Genomic DNA, 17,218 nt, shown 5'->3' with positions numbered 1-17,218 from the left:
GAGTATTTGGAGTGTAAGTTTAGTGACTCGATCGAGGCAAGAGGAAGAGGTGGTAGTGAAGTTGGATTCTCAGGTGGTTTGCAAGAGGGATAGTTTTAAGTATCTTGGGTCTACGATTCAGGGAAATGGAGAGATAAATGAGGATGTCTCTCACCGTATTGGGGCAGGTTGGATGAAATGGAGGGTCGCTTTGGGAATTTTATGCGATAGGAAGGTGCCCCCAAGCTGACAGACAAATTCTATAGAGTTGCAGTCCGGCCTGCTATGTTGTATGGAGCGAAGTGTTGGCCGGTTAAGAATTCTCATATCCAAAAGTTGAAGGTGGCGGAAATGAGGATGTTGCGTTGGATGTGTGGATTCACAAGGGCTGATAGGGTTAAGAATGAAATTATTTGGGAGAAGGTGAGAGTGGTGTCAGTGGAGGATAAAATGCCGGAAGTGAGGTTGAGATGGTTTGGTCATGTGATGAGGAGGGGCACGGATGCCCTAGTTCTTAGGTGTGAAAGGTTTGCCTTGGGAGGTTTCAAACGGGGTAGGCGAAGAAATACTGGAGAGAAGTGATTAAATGTGATATGGAGCAGTTACAGCTGACTGAGGACATGACCTTGGATAGGAAGATATGGAGGAAAAACATTAGGATAGAGGGATAAGGGTGTGGATGAGTCGTAGGCGCAGTATTTAGGTGGACTTTGGTGTCCTTTGTTTGGCAATGTACAATTTTTTAATGGATGTCATACTTGTGTTGTTTTATCGTGTTCTATGCTTTTGATGCTTTTGTATACTGCCTACCTATGTTATTTTATCGCGTTCTATGCTTTTTATGCGTTTGTATACTGCCTTTTATCTTGAGCCGGGGGTCTATCGGAAACAGCCTCTCTACTTCTTTAGAGGTAGTGGTATGGACTGCGTACACTCTACCCTCTCCAGATTCCACTATGTGGGAATATACTGGGTTTGTTGCTGTTGTTGTTGTTTTTTCTTCTTCCTCTTCTTAATCCGGCAGCTGAACATTGACATGCTGTTTTTTTTTCCTTCCACTTTTTCTCTTCTTCTATTCTGTAACAGTGATACAATGTTACAACACACTGTAACAGACTGACAATAACCTGTAATCACTGCATAAATGTATTATGTAATTTTTTTTAATAACTTATATAACATAGTATGATAGTAATTTATTAATATACTAATAAATGACTTGATCAACAGCTATGTCAATTTCAATTGCAATGAGTCATTCAAGTTCTAGACTTTTAGTATCTATCTACTATCTATTTTGAATTCTTGACTTGAAATATTTCCTAATATATTAGTGCTATTGAAATTTTGATCATTTATATATTATTTTAATTTTTTGTATTAATTGTCGCCGCACATTCAAAAGGCGCTCGCCTCGCCGCCTTGTCACCTCTTGTCACCTTTCGCCGTCCAAAACACTAGATGGAACCTTTTCAGGAGAGTCACAACATTGAAGAATATAGAAGAAGGCTGGGAATGCAACATGCAGTAGCTAATACATCCGGTAAGATATGGGCATTATGGATTCAATGGTAGAATATAATGTGGTTAGAGATGAAGAGCAATAGTTGACTCTGAAATTGGAGAATCAAGATGTAGGTGTGTCAGTCATAGTTACATTAGTATATGCAAAATGTACTCAGAATTAGAGGTTACCACTTTGGGAATCCCTGGGAGATATAGTCCTTTCTTTTCAGGACCCATGGTTGGTTGGGGCTGAGGAGGAGAAATTGGGAGGAGATTTCAATCATTGCACCTGTTTGTGCAATTTAGAAGAATGTGGATTTCAGGGAAGCAAATTCACATGGTGGAATGGTGGAATGAAAGAACTGATGATGATTGCATATTTAAAAGATTGGACAGAGTATTGTACAATGACAAGATGCAGGACATGTTCCAGTCATGGAGATAGAACATCTGGTTAGAAGTGGGTTAGACCATTCCCCTTTACTACTTCACTTCAGCAATATCAATGTCAAATTGTGAAATCATTCAGATTTTTGAACTTTTGGCTGTAGAAAGAATCTTACATGGAAGTGATAAGGCAGAGTTGGCAAGCTGATGTAGCAGGCAACCCTTTCATCTTATTTTAGCAGAAGTTAAAGAACAAATCATCTTCAACTCTTTGGATTAATGAGAAATTTGGGAATATTTTTCAAGAAATTGCAATTTTAGAGGAAATCATAGAGGTAAGAGAGAAGCAGAGGAAGATAATCCCAAGCAGAAAGAATTAAGTTTACAGCTCAGGAGTGAGGAAGATTTTTGGAGACAGAAGGCTGGATTTGCATGGTTTAAGGATAGTGAAGTAAATACCAAATTCTTTCATACAATAGTAAGAGGAAGAAGGAGCAGACTCAAACTGAGGAGAATCCAGAATGAAGTAGTATGGATGGAAGAACAGTCATAGATTGCAGATGCTGCTGTAGAACTTTTAGATACAGTTCACAAAATAGAAAGATGAATAAGATTTTTCATTGCTGGATGAATTGCCTACTTTAGTATCTGCAGAACAAAATGAGGAGATAATTAGGGTATCAAGCTTGGAGGAAGTTAAGGTTGCTGTCATGGGTTTGAACAGGATTAGTGTTGGAGGTTCGGATTGAATGGCAGGTGCCTTCTACCAAGATGCTTGGGATAGGACATACACAGGATGATAGTAGCATTCTTTTGTGGATTTGAACTTCCAAGATTCATTACCCATACTAATTTGGTTCTTTTACCAAAAAAGTTAGTGGTGAATACTTTTTCAGACATGAGACCATGATAAGAATCGGGTTACGTTAATAACAAAAAAGATAATGCGGAGGCGAAAATCCTAAGATTAAAGACAAGAAATTAACGATATATGAAATTTGAGAATAAATCCCCAATTTCGAGATGAAGTGCTAAGAACCCTATTGATCTTAGTATTAATAATTAATGGATTAAAACTAATTATGATGCTAATAGAGTCAATTCAAGAACTTAGATCCAAAGGTGATCTAGACCCCTGTTTCGAAGAAATTAAAGACAACAATTAGTATAAGACTAATCACCTTCTTTAATTAACTTTCATCCCAAGTAGCCACACACAAAGGTGTAAATAAGAGAAACTCTCAATTAATAATAATGTTGTGTGATTGAAAATAACAAAATCCATCCCTATATATAGGGAAAAACCTATCCCAAATAGTACGGGATTCGAATTCTACTTTTGTGGAAATAAATAAATCTAGGAAACTTTAAACTAGGAAACTTTTAAACTAGGAAAATTTAAACTAGGAACACAAAAGTTTTAAGCCCAATCTTCTTCCTTCTTGGGCTTGGATTTGAATCATGAAATATGTGTAGCACTTTGCCCATTCTTCTCCATAATCTTGGACTCGTTCTTGAGTTCTTCTTCCATAATAAACATCTTCTTGATTCATATTGAAGCCCATCAATCTTAATGTAAATGGGCCAGCATGGATGCTATCATTCCCCCCTTCTTGAAAATAATTCGTCCTCGAATTGGAATCTCGCAAAATCAAGAAAATCAAGAAGACATATAATAGTAAATAACATTTATTACTTGAAAACAACAATGGCAGGAACAAAACAAGATAGTGACCATGCGTCCACTTAACCCAAAACAAGATAGTGAGATCTACATCCACTGGGCTTGTTAAAGATGTCGTAAGCTCCATAAAATATGTATCAAATACAACACTTTTATGATATAGCCAAGCATCATCAATTACACTTCTCAAAGATTTTTCCACATAAAACTTATCCACATATGCATAGGAATTTTCAAGAAGGTTAGAAGAACCTTTCCATCTCAAATAGAATCTCCACCAAATTCTAAGTAATTGCTTAAATTCTTCATCAAGGAATCATGAATAGGTTCAACAAAGGATATTTGATCGCGGATATCAAAACATTCGCGTATTTCCTCATCACTAGTAGCAAACATCTTTTTAACCTTACAATCACCAAGATTTGAAGAATTATTCTTATCTTGGTCTTATGTAGCAAAGGAATAATATTACCTCGTGTTGCCTTGCTCATTGGCGTTAGATCTACATCTGCCTTGTTGAACTTCTTGTCATAAATCTTATCTTGGACAAGTCCCAAATAATTCTTTTTACCTATATCCTTCTCATGAACAAACACACACTTGCTCAATGGGACATGTAGTATTAAGTTCAAACACCTTAGTATTAAGTTCATCCAATGAAGGCTTTTCAATGCAAACTTTTCCATGAATACCTATAAGAGAGTCAAAACAACTAAAAGAAGAAGTTAGAAGGTTAAGAATTAGAATAAAAAATAACCTCACTCAAACTCCGTTGTTTTTCTTTCTCTACCTCATTATTATCCCTCTCTTTAATACTCTCATGATCATCTCTCTTTTCTTTTCTCTTGACCTCACTTGCTAGCCGTAGCCGCATATCAGCTATGCTCAATGCGGGATTTCTGTTGGATCAGATCTTTTGGGAAGCTTTTGGACCTAGCGAAAAGGGCTCTAAGCCTTCACGCAAGCAAGCGCGAGAGACATCCCATTCTCTTCACATAACATAATCTTTCTTCTTTCCTATCTTGGAATATCAACATGCACGCTCTTACTCCTATCATTTTTTTCTCTCTCAAAATTTTTCATTGTTTCTTTCGTATGTTTCTGATCTTCATCAACTTGGGATGGAGTTAAAGGTACAAGTTTATATTTTCTTTTGCTTAGCTCAAGAGAAACTCTATTCTTTCCCCTATCATAAATTGTATTCCTATCAAACTAGCATGTACGTCCAAGCTTGATTTGACAATTTTGCATTGGAATTACATCGCAAAGAACATTATCGAAGTATCTCCCAATGGAGAAAGAAATCATGCATTGCTTAGTCGCCTTAAGCTCACCAAAATCATTGTGTTTAATGCATTTAAGTTCCAACTTCTCCATCACGTATGAACTTATCACATTAGCATCACTTTCAAAATCAATAATCATAGAGCAAATATTATCCTTTATCCCACACCTTGTATGAAAAATACTTCTCCTCCTTAGATCAGGTATGTTCATAGATGAATTTTGGGTGACCTCTAATGCATCGAGTCGAGCAAAAATCTTTCTAAGTGTCTTGGCTATGTCATTGGTTTGATTCCCAACATTAATATCTTTTTCGGTTTGAGACATCTCAAAAATAATATCAAAGAAAACAAAGATCACAAAGATCTCTCAATTTTGACTTTTTTTTCGTTCTATTGATCGCACTCTCTTGCCCTTTTCCACTCAAATTACAACCTTTGGTTGATTCCCTTAGGATTTATATATTAACACTATTAGTAACAATACCTTTAGAAGTAAGATGTAGAGAGAAAAAAAATTACCAACTCCCAGACGGATTGGGTTTGGTGAGACAAGAAAAAGACCAATTAAAACACAATAAATTTGAAATTTCTTGATTTACAAGCACCCTTTTTTTGGGCTACGAAACTCCCAAGAATTATCAAGAATGGAATCTTGATAGAACCGCTCTGATACCACTTGATAAGAATCGGGTTACGTTAATAAACAAAAAAGATAATGCGGAAGCGAAAACCCTAAGATTAAAGACAAGAAATTAACGATATATGAAATTTGAGAATAAATCCCCAATTTCGAGATGAAGTGCTAAGAACCTTAATTGATCTTAGTATTCATAATTAATGGATTAAGACTAATTATGATACTAATAGAGTCAATTCAAGAACTTAGATCCAAAGGCGATCTAGACCCCTGTTTCGAAGAAATTAAAGACAACAATTAGTATAAAACGAATTACCTTCTTTAATTAACTTTAATAGAAACCAAAGATATCAAGTTAAGAATTAATCTTACCTCCTAATAATTCGTTCTTATAAGATTGCAAGATAAATCCCAAGTAGCCACACACAAATGTGTAAATAAGAGAAACTCTCAATTAATAATAATGTTGTCTGTTTGAAAATAACAAAATCTATCCCTATATAGCATGAGATTCGAATTCTACTTTTATGGAAATAAATAAATCTAGGAAATTTTTAAACTAGGAAACTTTAAACTAGGAACGCAAAAGTTTTCGAATTCAATCAAAACTCCTATGAGCTCAATCTTCTTCCTTTTTGGGCTTGGACTTGAATCATGAAATATGTGTAGCACTTTGCCCATTCTTCTCCATAATTCTTGGACTCGTTCTTGGGCTCTTCTTCCATAATAAACATCTTCTTGATTCACATTGAAGCCCGTCAATCTTAATGCAAGTGGGCCAACTTGGATGCTATCAGACCATATCCCTTAGTAATTTTGTGAATAAAATTTTTTCAAGGATTATTCATGAGAGAATTAAGGGATTGCTGCCAGTGATTATAGCCGAAGAACAGTCTGGTTTTGTGCAAGAGAGGAGCATTGTAGAAAATATTCTAGTGGTGCAGGAAATAATTTGAGAAACACAGAAAAGGTGTAAGCCTCCTAACATGGACATTAAGCTAGATTTGATGAAGGCATATGGTAGGGTGGAATGGTTATTCCTTACAAAAGTTTTGAGAAAGCTTGGTTTTTGGGTAGTATTAATAGAAGTGTACAGATTAATTGGGAATAATTGGTATTCAATACTCTTGAATGAGCAGCCTAAAAGATTTTTTAAATCCTCAAGAGGATTGAAACAAGGAAATCCACTTTCTCCTACATTGTTTATTCTTGCAGCAGAGGTGCTATCTAGAAGTCTAAAGACTTTGCTTCCCAAAAAGGAATTCAGGATGTTTGGTATGCCAAGAGGTAGTCCTAGAATAAATCATCTGCCCTTTGCAGATGATATGATTATTTTGTGCAAGGCTGAGCTGGGTACTCTGTAGTTGGTTATAGAAGCATTGGACAGATATGAACAAGTGTCAGACTAGAAGATTAACAAAGAAAAAAGTGCAATTTACTTGCATAAAGGAGTTTCTAATAACAGTCGTTATGGCAGAGGTAGCTACAGGTATCTTGAAAAAGGAGTTTCCTTTCACTTATTTAGGTTGTCCAATCTTCTATATGAGGAAGAAAAAAGATTATTACCAGCAAATAATGAGTAGAATAAGTTGCAAGTTGCAGAGCTGGAAAGGTAAACTACTGTCTTTTAGAGGAAGAGCTGTTTTAATTAAACATGTGTTGCAGAGCGTACCTATTTACTGTCTTTCAGTGATGAATCCCCCTATGAGTGTTATGAACACAATCCAAAGAGGTTTTGCTAAACTTTTCAGGAGCGGTTGTATAGGGGGAAGAGGGAGGCATTGGATTAAGTGGAAAATCTTATGCTTACCTGAGGAGGAAGGAGGATTGGGGTTTAGAATGTTATTGGACATGTCTTGCTCTTCTTTGTAAACTATGGTGGAATTTCAGAACTAGAAAGTCCATATGGTGTACCTTCATGCACAACAAATATTGCCAAAAAGAGCATCCCAAAATGGTAATGTGGAGAATTTGAGCAGGAGGTTCACAAGTGTGGAAGAAAATATTGCAAGCCAGGGATCTTATAGAGCATCTGATTATATGGCAAACCAAGAGCGGGAATGCCCATATGTGGTTTGATAATTGGACATTTATGGGAGACTTGTACACTATTATGCAGGACAAGAAGGAATGGGATGATGAATATCAATATGTGAGGGATTTGGTGTTAGATGGAGCATGGAATGAACAACTGATTAAAGAGGTTTTCCCAGATGATATTGTTGATCATATCTTGTATAAGATTAGACCACCAATTCAGACAGAAGAGGGGAATAAACCTATATGGACTCTTGAATCAAGAGGCAATTTTACAGTTAAATCAGTCTGGCAATATGTTAGACAAAAAGAACAAATTACCTACAAAGATATATGGATGAAAGGACTACCTTTCAAAACAACCTTTTTCATGTGGAGGATGTGGAAAGGAAAAGTCCCGGTGGATGATAATGTAAGGAGATGCGGTATTCAAGGACCATCTAGGTGCTGGTGTTGTGCAAACCCAGCACAAGAGACAGTGTCTCATGTGTTCTGGAGATCAGATATATCAGATATTGCTAACAAGACTTGGTCCTACTTTTCCTCTTTTACAGGTATGAACATACAAGGATTAAGCTTAAGGGAAACAATACTCACATGGTGAATGCAGATGTGAAGCAAAGGGAAAAAACTTATTTTCATGCAATTCCTAGTTCATTATTTGGGAACTATGGAGGAGAAGAAATAGCATTGGAAACCAAAGTTGGATTTTCCAAATGAATGGCCAGGAATACTTAAGGGAGTTTGAACTGAAGACAAAAATTAAAGTCACTAAAGTGGTATGGGAATTTTCTCAGGAAGGATGGGTGAAGTATAATACTGATGGAGCATCAAGCGGGAATTCAGGAGCTCATATGCATTTTGTCTTAGAGAAGTGCAAGGGGACTTATTATATATAAAAGGAGCTCCTATTGAGGATACTAACAATGTGATTATTCAAACAGACAGTCATACATTGCAATCAGACACAACAACAAAGTGATTATTCAAACAGCCTCCTTAACAATGCAAAAGATCTTAACCAGAGAATGCGTATGTCCATGGAGTATATCAGATGCAGTACAACAAATATGGCATTTAAAGTCGGGAAAGCCAGTGCAGTATCAGCATATAGTCAGGGAAAGGAATCAGTTAACTAATTTAGCATTAGACAAAGGGGAATGCGCATTTACAGGATTTCAGCAGCTAGAATCAAAACGCAAACGCATAGTCAACAGTGATAAGTTACAGTGTCCATTTGCCACCATCAAAAGGGTGAAGGGGCTGGGAAGGCTACAACTTAGTTCATCGCATGAGCGTATTACAAGTCAATAAGGCGACAAAAGAAGTGAAGCAGCTACTTAGCCTATACTACAACAACCAACAAAAAGGACTCGCAACAAAATGTGAGGGTCACTTGGTCAAATTGGACTTGATAAACCTGGGAAACATGCTACTATCCGAATATCTGTGGTTCCAAGCATCCCACTATCTTCATACCAGCCATATCTGTAGATTATGGGTATTCAGATTAAGCACAATACAAGAACACAAGATCAAGAGGAAAAGGAGGTCAGTAGTTAGCTTACTCGGAGGAGGTAACATATGCCAGTTGACTGGATCCCTCAAAGCAACACAAAATGAAGAACATAATCCCATTCATCGGAGAGCACAACTGAAACAACAAATCAGAGCATGAAGAGGATGCAAAAAAATGGAGAAGAAAGAAGCTTTACTCACTTCTGCAAGCTAAGAAATGCTCAGATCAAAGCCCACCATGGTACAGTATTTATCACTCAAAGCAATTGGAGGAGGAAGCTGAGATTCACGAAAGGAGGCGTACTTCAGGTGGAGGCGTGGGAGGAAGCTGAAAATGGGAGGTGTTACTCGATTTTGGAAATCCTACTCAAGGGTTTTATGTAGTAGATTTTTTAGACTTGGATTGGGAGGATAGTAGTAGTTTTATTATTTATTTTTGTGATTTTTGGATGGGTTGGCCCATTCATGTCCAGAATTCTTTTTTGATTTGATTAATAAAAATTTCCAAATTTAACCAAAAAAAAAAAAAATATGCCATATCTGCTGCATGGTCTAGTATGAACATTTGATATCAATTAAGGCCCTGTAGAAATCCAAGCTAAATATCCAAATTAGAGAATCAGTTACAAAAGATGATCATTGCAAGTAGCATTTCTTTCACGGATTATCATCTGTCTATCAAAGCAAGGGAAGCATATCCGAATGCTCTAATTTTAGTTACCAAGAAAAGAACTCCGTAAAAAGGAAAAATCTCCAAATTTGTAAATATATCTCATTGCTTGGTTTGAAAATGGCATCGCATTGAATTTAGATATTTGTTCGCATGTTCGACTAATTCTAGGCAGTTCTCTTTTCTATTTATTTAGTTATGTAGTATGTGACGTTTTTTTTCTCAATTCATCTATTGGTTGTTGAACCAAGAAATACTAAGCCTTTGCTACTACAAAAAGATGATCAACTCTTGAAAAACTCTCGTATTTTCTCATTTAATTGCAGGTAGCACAATACGCAGCTGATGGTGGCAATGGTAAATCAGCTTTCAGTGATGTTGATCAATGTCTAAGGTACTACGACGCATATTAACTGTCAACCTAAACAATTCTGTTTAAACTTTAAATAGAACGTAATGCACTAACATAATAGCTTTACAGTTCAAATTTTCTATTAAAATTCGCAATAGCCTGCACAGGATGATCAGTCTAGTGTAGAAGATGTAAAAAAATTTAAAATGTTCTTGCAACACTGGTCACTTCACTAGGACATTCTCCCAGAGAGCTTCATAAGTGATCTTGATTCCTTTAAGGTTGATTTCTATGGTTCTAAAATATGACTATTTGACATTCTCCCAGAGAGCTTCATAAGTGATCTTGATTCCTTTAATGTTGATTTCTATGGTTCTAAAATATGACTATTTGACATTCTCCCAGAGAGCTTCATAAGTGATCTTGATTCCTTTAAGGTTGATTTCTATGGTTCTAAAATATGACTATTTAATACTCTCTCTGTCCCAATTTATATGACTCACTTTCTAGTTGTCAGTTCCAAAAAGAATGACATATTTCATATTTAGTAACAATTTAACTTTAAAATGCCTATTTTGCCCTTAATGAAATGATTTATACCCACACTAACATCTATGAATTATTTTAGACCATAGGTTTTAAAAGTCTTTCTTTCTTAAACTCCGTGCCAAGGCAAACTAACTCATATAAGTTGGGACGGAGGGAGTGGTATTTTGTTCTTGTAAGCGTCATACTTTTTTTTTTCTTAAGCAAGGTAATATGCAGATGTTATTATTCCAAACTGCCAGCAAGAGATGGAACCGCCTTAAATTAATGACGAGAGGAACATGCTTTTATTATATCCTTGTACCTTGCTGACAAATTGGACCAATGTTAACCAAAATGCAAGTTGGACCATCATATTGCATGCAAATTTGTATATTTACTCTCACGTGATATTACTAGCGTGTTTATTCTTTCGTGCAGTGCGTTGGAAGGACTTGACTCGTTGCTTTTGCGTGCATCAAGAAAGGATCCAGGGGCCTCGATTGACTCCATGAAGACACAAATTGTTACAGCCCTAAATGCATTGGACAGGTCAGACTTCTTTCATTTTATTTGTATATTTCTGCCTTGGTGATCGCTAACCAATCAATAGCGTGTTACTCCCAAATCAATTGGTTGACGTCAGCAATATGAGTTCCCTATATCCATTCCACTCTATTAACAAATAATAAATAATTCGTTCAACCTCAGCGGTTCTTTAAATCTCAATTATCCCTGCATGATTAGTTGTTTAATCTGAATTCTGAACTAGTTAGAGCTTTGGCCAATCAGAAGGTTTAAATTATTGTTTCCTTCCTCTTCAGTCTTCTTAAAAATGTCCCAGCTGACGTGCTTGAGAAAGGAAAGTCTGTAGCTGATTCGTATTTTTTTGCTCGTGAGGAAGATGTAGCACCGGAGAAACTGGACCCTGATGTGAAGCAACTGGAATCTATATTGTAAATACGGACTGTTTCATCCTTTCAAAGTTTTTGTATTGCTTATGAGTTGATGGGCAGAGGGTTGCTCTTAGTCTCTTAATTGATTAAGATGCAAGTCATCCAAAGTATGTAGCTCTTGTATTTTGTTTTGTTCTGTCCCAATGTATAGCTCTAAATTTATAGCAAGAGTTAACTCTGGATTACCCATCAACATGGACGAATGAACATAACACATTCGTTTAGTTTGGAAAACCGATGCTATTGAATGAAAAAATAAATAAATTCCTCTTTAGCATTCTTTGGATTTCCATCTCGCACTTATTCAAGTTTATTTTTTTGGAAGCATCTTAAAAAATAAAATTAACGTGTTAAAATATTTCGCAAAAAAGGGCAAAAACTATTTGTGAATTATTCGAAATAGAGCAAAAATATCTTCGTTTGTTCTTTGGCTCAAAAAATTTGTTCATTTATTTTTGGTAAAATGACCTTCTGGACTCCTCTAGTATGTCAGTTTTGTAAGTTGGACACTTCTACTTACATGTTTGTCATCTGGATCCCTGAATTTACTAAAAAATAACATTTAAAACCCTTTTTTGGTAAGTGTAACACTCTCTTCCACGTCAGCTGTCATGTCTGCCACATCAGCCATGCCTGCCACATTAGCCATGCCTGCCACATCATCTACCATGTCATTTAAAAAAATAAAATAAAATTAATTTAGTTAAATAAGAAAAATTTATAAATTGTAGAAAAATTTGAATAATCATGCTTTTAAAATTTAAAAAATTTGAATAATCATTTTTAAAATAAAAAATAATAAAAAAGTATTACACTAAAATTAATTAAATATTAAAATTAATTTAATTACTTAATTTAAATTAGTAAAAAATTAGTTAATTAAAATTCTTAACTAATTCATTTATTTAAATTAATTAACTTTTAAATTAATCAATTTATCAAATTTAAAATTCTTACCTAATTTAAATAAATTTTACTTAAATAATTAATTAATTTAAATATGATTTACATATTTAAAATATGTAATTTAAATTAATTGTGGGGGGAGGGGCTGAGTGGGGTGGGGGCTGGGGGAGGGGGTTGCGTGGGGCTAGGTGGGGTGGGGTTGGGTGGGATGAGGGGCTGGAGGAAGAGGGTTAGGTGAGGTGGGGGGTGGGGAAGGGATTGCGTGGGGCTGGGTGGGATGGGGATGGGCTAGGTGGGGTGGGGGGTTGTGTGGGGCTGGGTGGGATGGGGACGGGCTAGGTGGGGGGGGGGGTTACGTGGGTCTGGGTGGGCTGGGGACGGGCTGGGGGAAGGGAGAGGGTTGGGGGAGAGGGGTGGGTGCGGGTGGGGGGGGTGGGGACGGGCGGGGGGGGGGGGGAGGGAGGGTGGGTGGGGTGGGGAGGGGCGGGGGGGGGTGGGGTGGGAAAAAAAATTTAAATTTATTATTTTTAAATTTTTAAAAATATTTTTAAATTAAAAAGGAGGGGCTGGGGGTGGGGACGGGCTGTAGGGTGGGTTAGGGAGGGATTTTTTTTTTTTAAATTTTTAAAATGATTTTTTAATTTTTTTAAATATTTTAAAAATTTTTTTAAATTAAAAAAGATGGAGGGAAAAAAAGGATCCTTTTTTAATTTTTGGAAATTTTTTAAAAATATTTTTAATTTATTTTTAAAGTTTTAAAAATATTTTTAAATTTTTAAAAATATTTTTAAATTTAAAAAGATGGAGGAATAAAAGGACCCTTTTTAATTTTAATATTATTTTTATTATTAAAATTGATCAAAAATTGGCCCCCACTCGCACCCCTAGACGAGTAGTTACACTCTCTTTGTCCTAGTCATCATGACCTTGCCGCATAGGCAAGATCAACGGTCAAAGGGTGCGAAATATTGCTTTTTGATGGGTTCAAGGGGTCTAGATGACAAACATGTAAGTAGAAGTGTCAAACTTACAAAACTGACATAGTAGAAGGATCCAGAAGGTCATTTTGCCTTTATTTTTTGGCTCATAAATACCCCTCTCTAACGGAATGCTTACTAGGTAGGAAATTACGTAGGATGATCTCCATAGCATGTTACTTTGTTTTTTTTTGTTTTTTCATAAGAAGTCTTTAAATATTAGTTTTTCTTTTTATGTATAGGACAAAGTATATTTTTCTTCTCTACACCCAAAATATTTTTAAACTTTCTATGCTCAATTCTCTTTCAACTTTTCTTTTTATTTTTTTTCTCTTTTCTGTTTTTTCTTGATTTTTTTTCTTGTTTTAATTCATTTATCTCAACTTTATATTTCATTTTTTTTCATTTTCTTTTTTTTCTTAAATATTATATTTATTTTAAGTTTTTTTTTTTTAAATTTATTTGTTTCAACCTTTATTTTTTTTTTGTTTTTATCATTTATTATTATTTCTTTTTTTTCTTTTCTTTTTTCTCAAACTTTATTTTTATTTTTTTCTTCTCATTTTTATTTTTCTCAATATTTATTTCTTTTGTTTTTTATTCATCTCTTTTTTTAACCTTTATTTTTTTTTCTTCTCTTTTATTCTCAAATCTTACTTTTTTTCTCCTCTTTTTTCGTTTTTCTCAACCTCTATTATATTTTGTTAATAAATAGAAAGTTGGATAATCTGCAAAGGAACTTCTTTCTTTAACATTGAAGTAAATTTAAGGGCGTGATTTGTTGTTTGAAAGTCCTTTGGGAGCCTTGCCTTTAAGGCAAAAGCAATAGAATATCTCATAAATTAAGACATAACGAGGTAGTGTAAAGACTTGCTTGTGGGACATAATTTATTATTTGAAATCCTTGATTTAAGTTTTGCCTCTTAGCCAAGAGTTATAGAATATCTCATAATAAAAAATAATGTAGTATTGTCAACACTTGCCCATGGTGCATAACTTATTATTTTGGGAGGTTCTTGGCGGTCTTGTCTTAGAGGCAAGACTAATAGAGCATCTCATAAATCAAGATACAATGTAGTAGTGTTAACTCTTGCCCATGGGGCGTAACTTCTTGTTTGAAGTCCTTGGGCTATGTCTTGCCTCTAAGGCAAGAGTTATAAAACATCTCATAAATCAAGACAAAATGTGATAGTGTCAACTCTTATTTATGGGGCGTAACTTGTTGTTTGAAAGTCCTTGATTTATAGAACATCTCATAAATCAGAACACAATGTGGTAGTGTCAACTCTTGTCCATAAGGCGTACCTTGTTGTTTGAAAGTCCTTGTGATACGAGCCAAATGACCATCATAACTTTTGATGCCATCATACGAGGCCAACACATGAAAAATTTGATTTTGGACACATTAAAGGCACGAGAGTATACATAGGGAGGTCATTTCAGACACTCCGTAAAGCAATTCCGTGTGTGAAAGGTCGCTTAGAGGCTTTCCTTGATGACTACCCGAGGCTCCAAAGGACTGCAAGTGTTGAAGTGTGAAGAAGGAGTCCTTACACTCCATGACCGCCCCTCATTAAATGTGTTTTGGTCTTTTTGTGCCTTTTCTTTACACTCCATAGGAGCCCTTTTTCATCAAGGGTAGTTTGATCATTTGATGTAATAACTATAAATAGACTCTTTAGGCTTATTTTCTCATTAGTTGATTATTGATATTCAAACATGAAAAACATTTTCTCTTAAGAGAGAGTGTGAAAACCGTAACTAGGGTAGCACTTAGTGTGGAATCACTAGTGTTGCATTTTGTCTAGAAACATTGATGCTTGAGTGGTGGATTCCCTCTTGTGTCTATGTAAGATTGTGGTGTTACTATTGTAAGTCTTAGGGGTTCTAGGATTTGATACATCCTTTAGTTCCTACTTTTTGTAATAGTGTATGTCTCATTACCTATCATTTTATATTCTTGTAATCATTTAATATTTTCTTCTTATTCTAGTGAAATCATTGGTTGTGGTTTCCTTTGTGTTGTTGTTGTCCTATGTTTTTGTTGCTGTCGTGGTGTTGTTTTTGTGTTTGTGGGATGTTCTGTATCATTTGGTATCAAGAGCCTCGTTTTAGAATTGTTCCTACAATTCTAAATCTTGGATTGTTGTTACCTTGAGAAAATCAACACAAAAAGAGTGTCAAAAATCCAAAAATAAATAAAAAAATTGTTGTTCACGTTTGGTACTTTGACAGATTTTTGAAACTTAGATCTAGGTAATTTTTGTGTGTTTTGTTAGTTTCTAGTGCTAGATCTTTGTTCCCTAGCACTAATAGAGTCTAGATCTAAAATTTGAGCCAAATTCGGGTTGTTTTGAGCTATCCGCCATTGTTGAGGTGGATCTCATTTTTGGTAGAGGTGATTGTGGCATTTTTGAGTTGAAATTGTGATATTTGTGCTTAGTTTGTCAAAGCGACCTTGGATCTTCAAGAGTTATAAAATTTGGAGGTCATTTACTTGAGGGTCAATTTGGTCAAACCTTGAATGTTCTTGGTGTTCTTCAAGTTCTTCATATCTTATTGAAGAAGAATATCAAAAAGTGGTTATTTGATCTTAAAAAAAAGGGAGGGGGTGTAGTACTTGTTTGATCAAGGAATATTCCAAGCATCTTCCAAGTCTTCCAAAGAAAGAAAACAACAAAAGAAATATTCAAGTACAAAGGAAAGTACAAGGGGGGACCATTTCAAATTCAAACCATTTTGAACTTGAAAAGGCTCCAATTCCTCCATTTTCTCCCCTCAAAACCGAAACTACACCCCTTTAGTGAAGATTGATAAAAAATTCAAAGTTGGAAACATAAGAAATTTTCAAAAAAAATTGACCAACCACAAGCTGCCACATCATCACTTTTCAAAACTGACCCTAAGCTTAAATTTTTGGATTCTTAGTCTCAATTCGTCGTTTTCTTAGTTTCATTTTGTTGATTCTAGTACTAATTGACAAACTAGTAATCACCTACTAGGTTGTGAGTTAGTTTTGAATCCCTTTTCTTCGTGTTTATGTTCTTTGTGTTCTTTTATTCTTTTGTGATTCGTTGTAGTTCTTGATTCAAGTTAGAACAAGATTTCTTTGAGTCTTTCAAATGAAAATCTATTTCGTACAAGAGTAGACGCATCCCTTAATTTCTCATGGATTACAAGCCAACTTTCAACACTTGTGAAACCAAGTGTGAGGTAACAAAGGAGTGGAAAGTGTAAGGATACTTTTAAGCTAACTAGTTTGTTGTTTTTCTTTGTTGTTGTCTTTCTTAGGTACCATGGGTGATACTTTCAATGCCACTTATGGAGATTTCAAATGGGACGTTGAAAAGCTATGCCAATTGATATCCATACTTAGACCACCAAATCCAATTCCTCTTGTCTAAGTGCCACTTAATATGAAACTCCCTTATGATGAGAGCTCCTCAAAGGAGAAAGTGGGATGCTATGACACACTCTATGGTGAAGGCCGAAACTCATGTGAGCTACAAGGTAAAAATTCTATCTCTTACACTCCTATAAACTTAGAATGTTGTGATGTGACTAGTAGTAGCCAAGTGGATGTGGTTGGTGGTTTGCCTAGAGGAGAATGACATGAGTCTTCCCTTTGTGATACTCTTAGTATTTCTAGGTTGCAAGAAGATCCAATTCTTATTCTAAGTAAGCAAGCACTAGTTGATCCTATAGATGAAAAAATTGATTCTTCTCATAAAAATGAATTGAGTCCACCTAGTGCTAGTACTTATAACTTGAATTAGGTTTCAATGCCAAGTGATGTGA

General features: G+C 35.4%; 1 protein-coding gene across 1 annotated transcript in view; it reads left to right on the top strand.

The window, feature by feature from the left end:
- LOC107838924 overlaps positions 1-11,814 on the top strand; it is a 34,153-nt gene extending 22,339 nt beyond the window's left edge. Inside the window, exons 5-7 of the mRNA XM_016682204.2 lie at positions 10,031-10,098; positions 11,023-11,133; positions 11,406-11,814. Coding sequence (XP_016537690.1) covers positions 10,031-10,098; positions 11,023-11,133; positions 11,406-11,541 — 315 coding nt within the window. The 3' untranslated portion in view covers positions 11,542-11,814. The remainder of the gene's footprint in view (positions 1-10,030; positions 10,099-11,022; positions 11,134-11,405) is intronic.
- Positions 11,815-17,218: the final 5,404 nt, after the last annotated feature.

The sequence above is a fragment of the Capsicum annuum genome, chromosome 8 (assembly GCF_002878395.1).
Source record: "Capsicum annuum cultivar UCD-10X-F1 chromosome 8, UCD10Xv1.1, whole genome shotgun sequence".
Taxonomy (NCBI): Eukaryota; Viridiplantae; Streptophyta; class Magnoliopsida; order Solanales; family Solanaceae; genus Capsicum; species Capsicum annuum.
The sequence above is the reverse complement of the archived record's forward strand: the minus strand, read 5'-3'. Positions and strand labels throughout refer to the sequence as shown.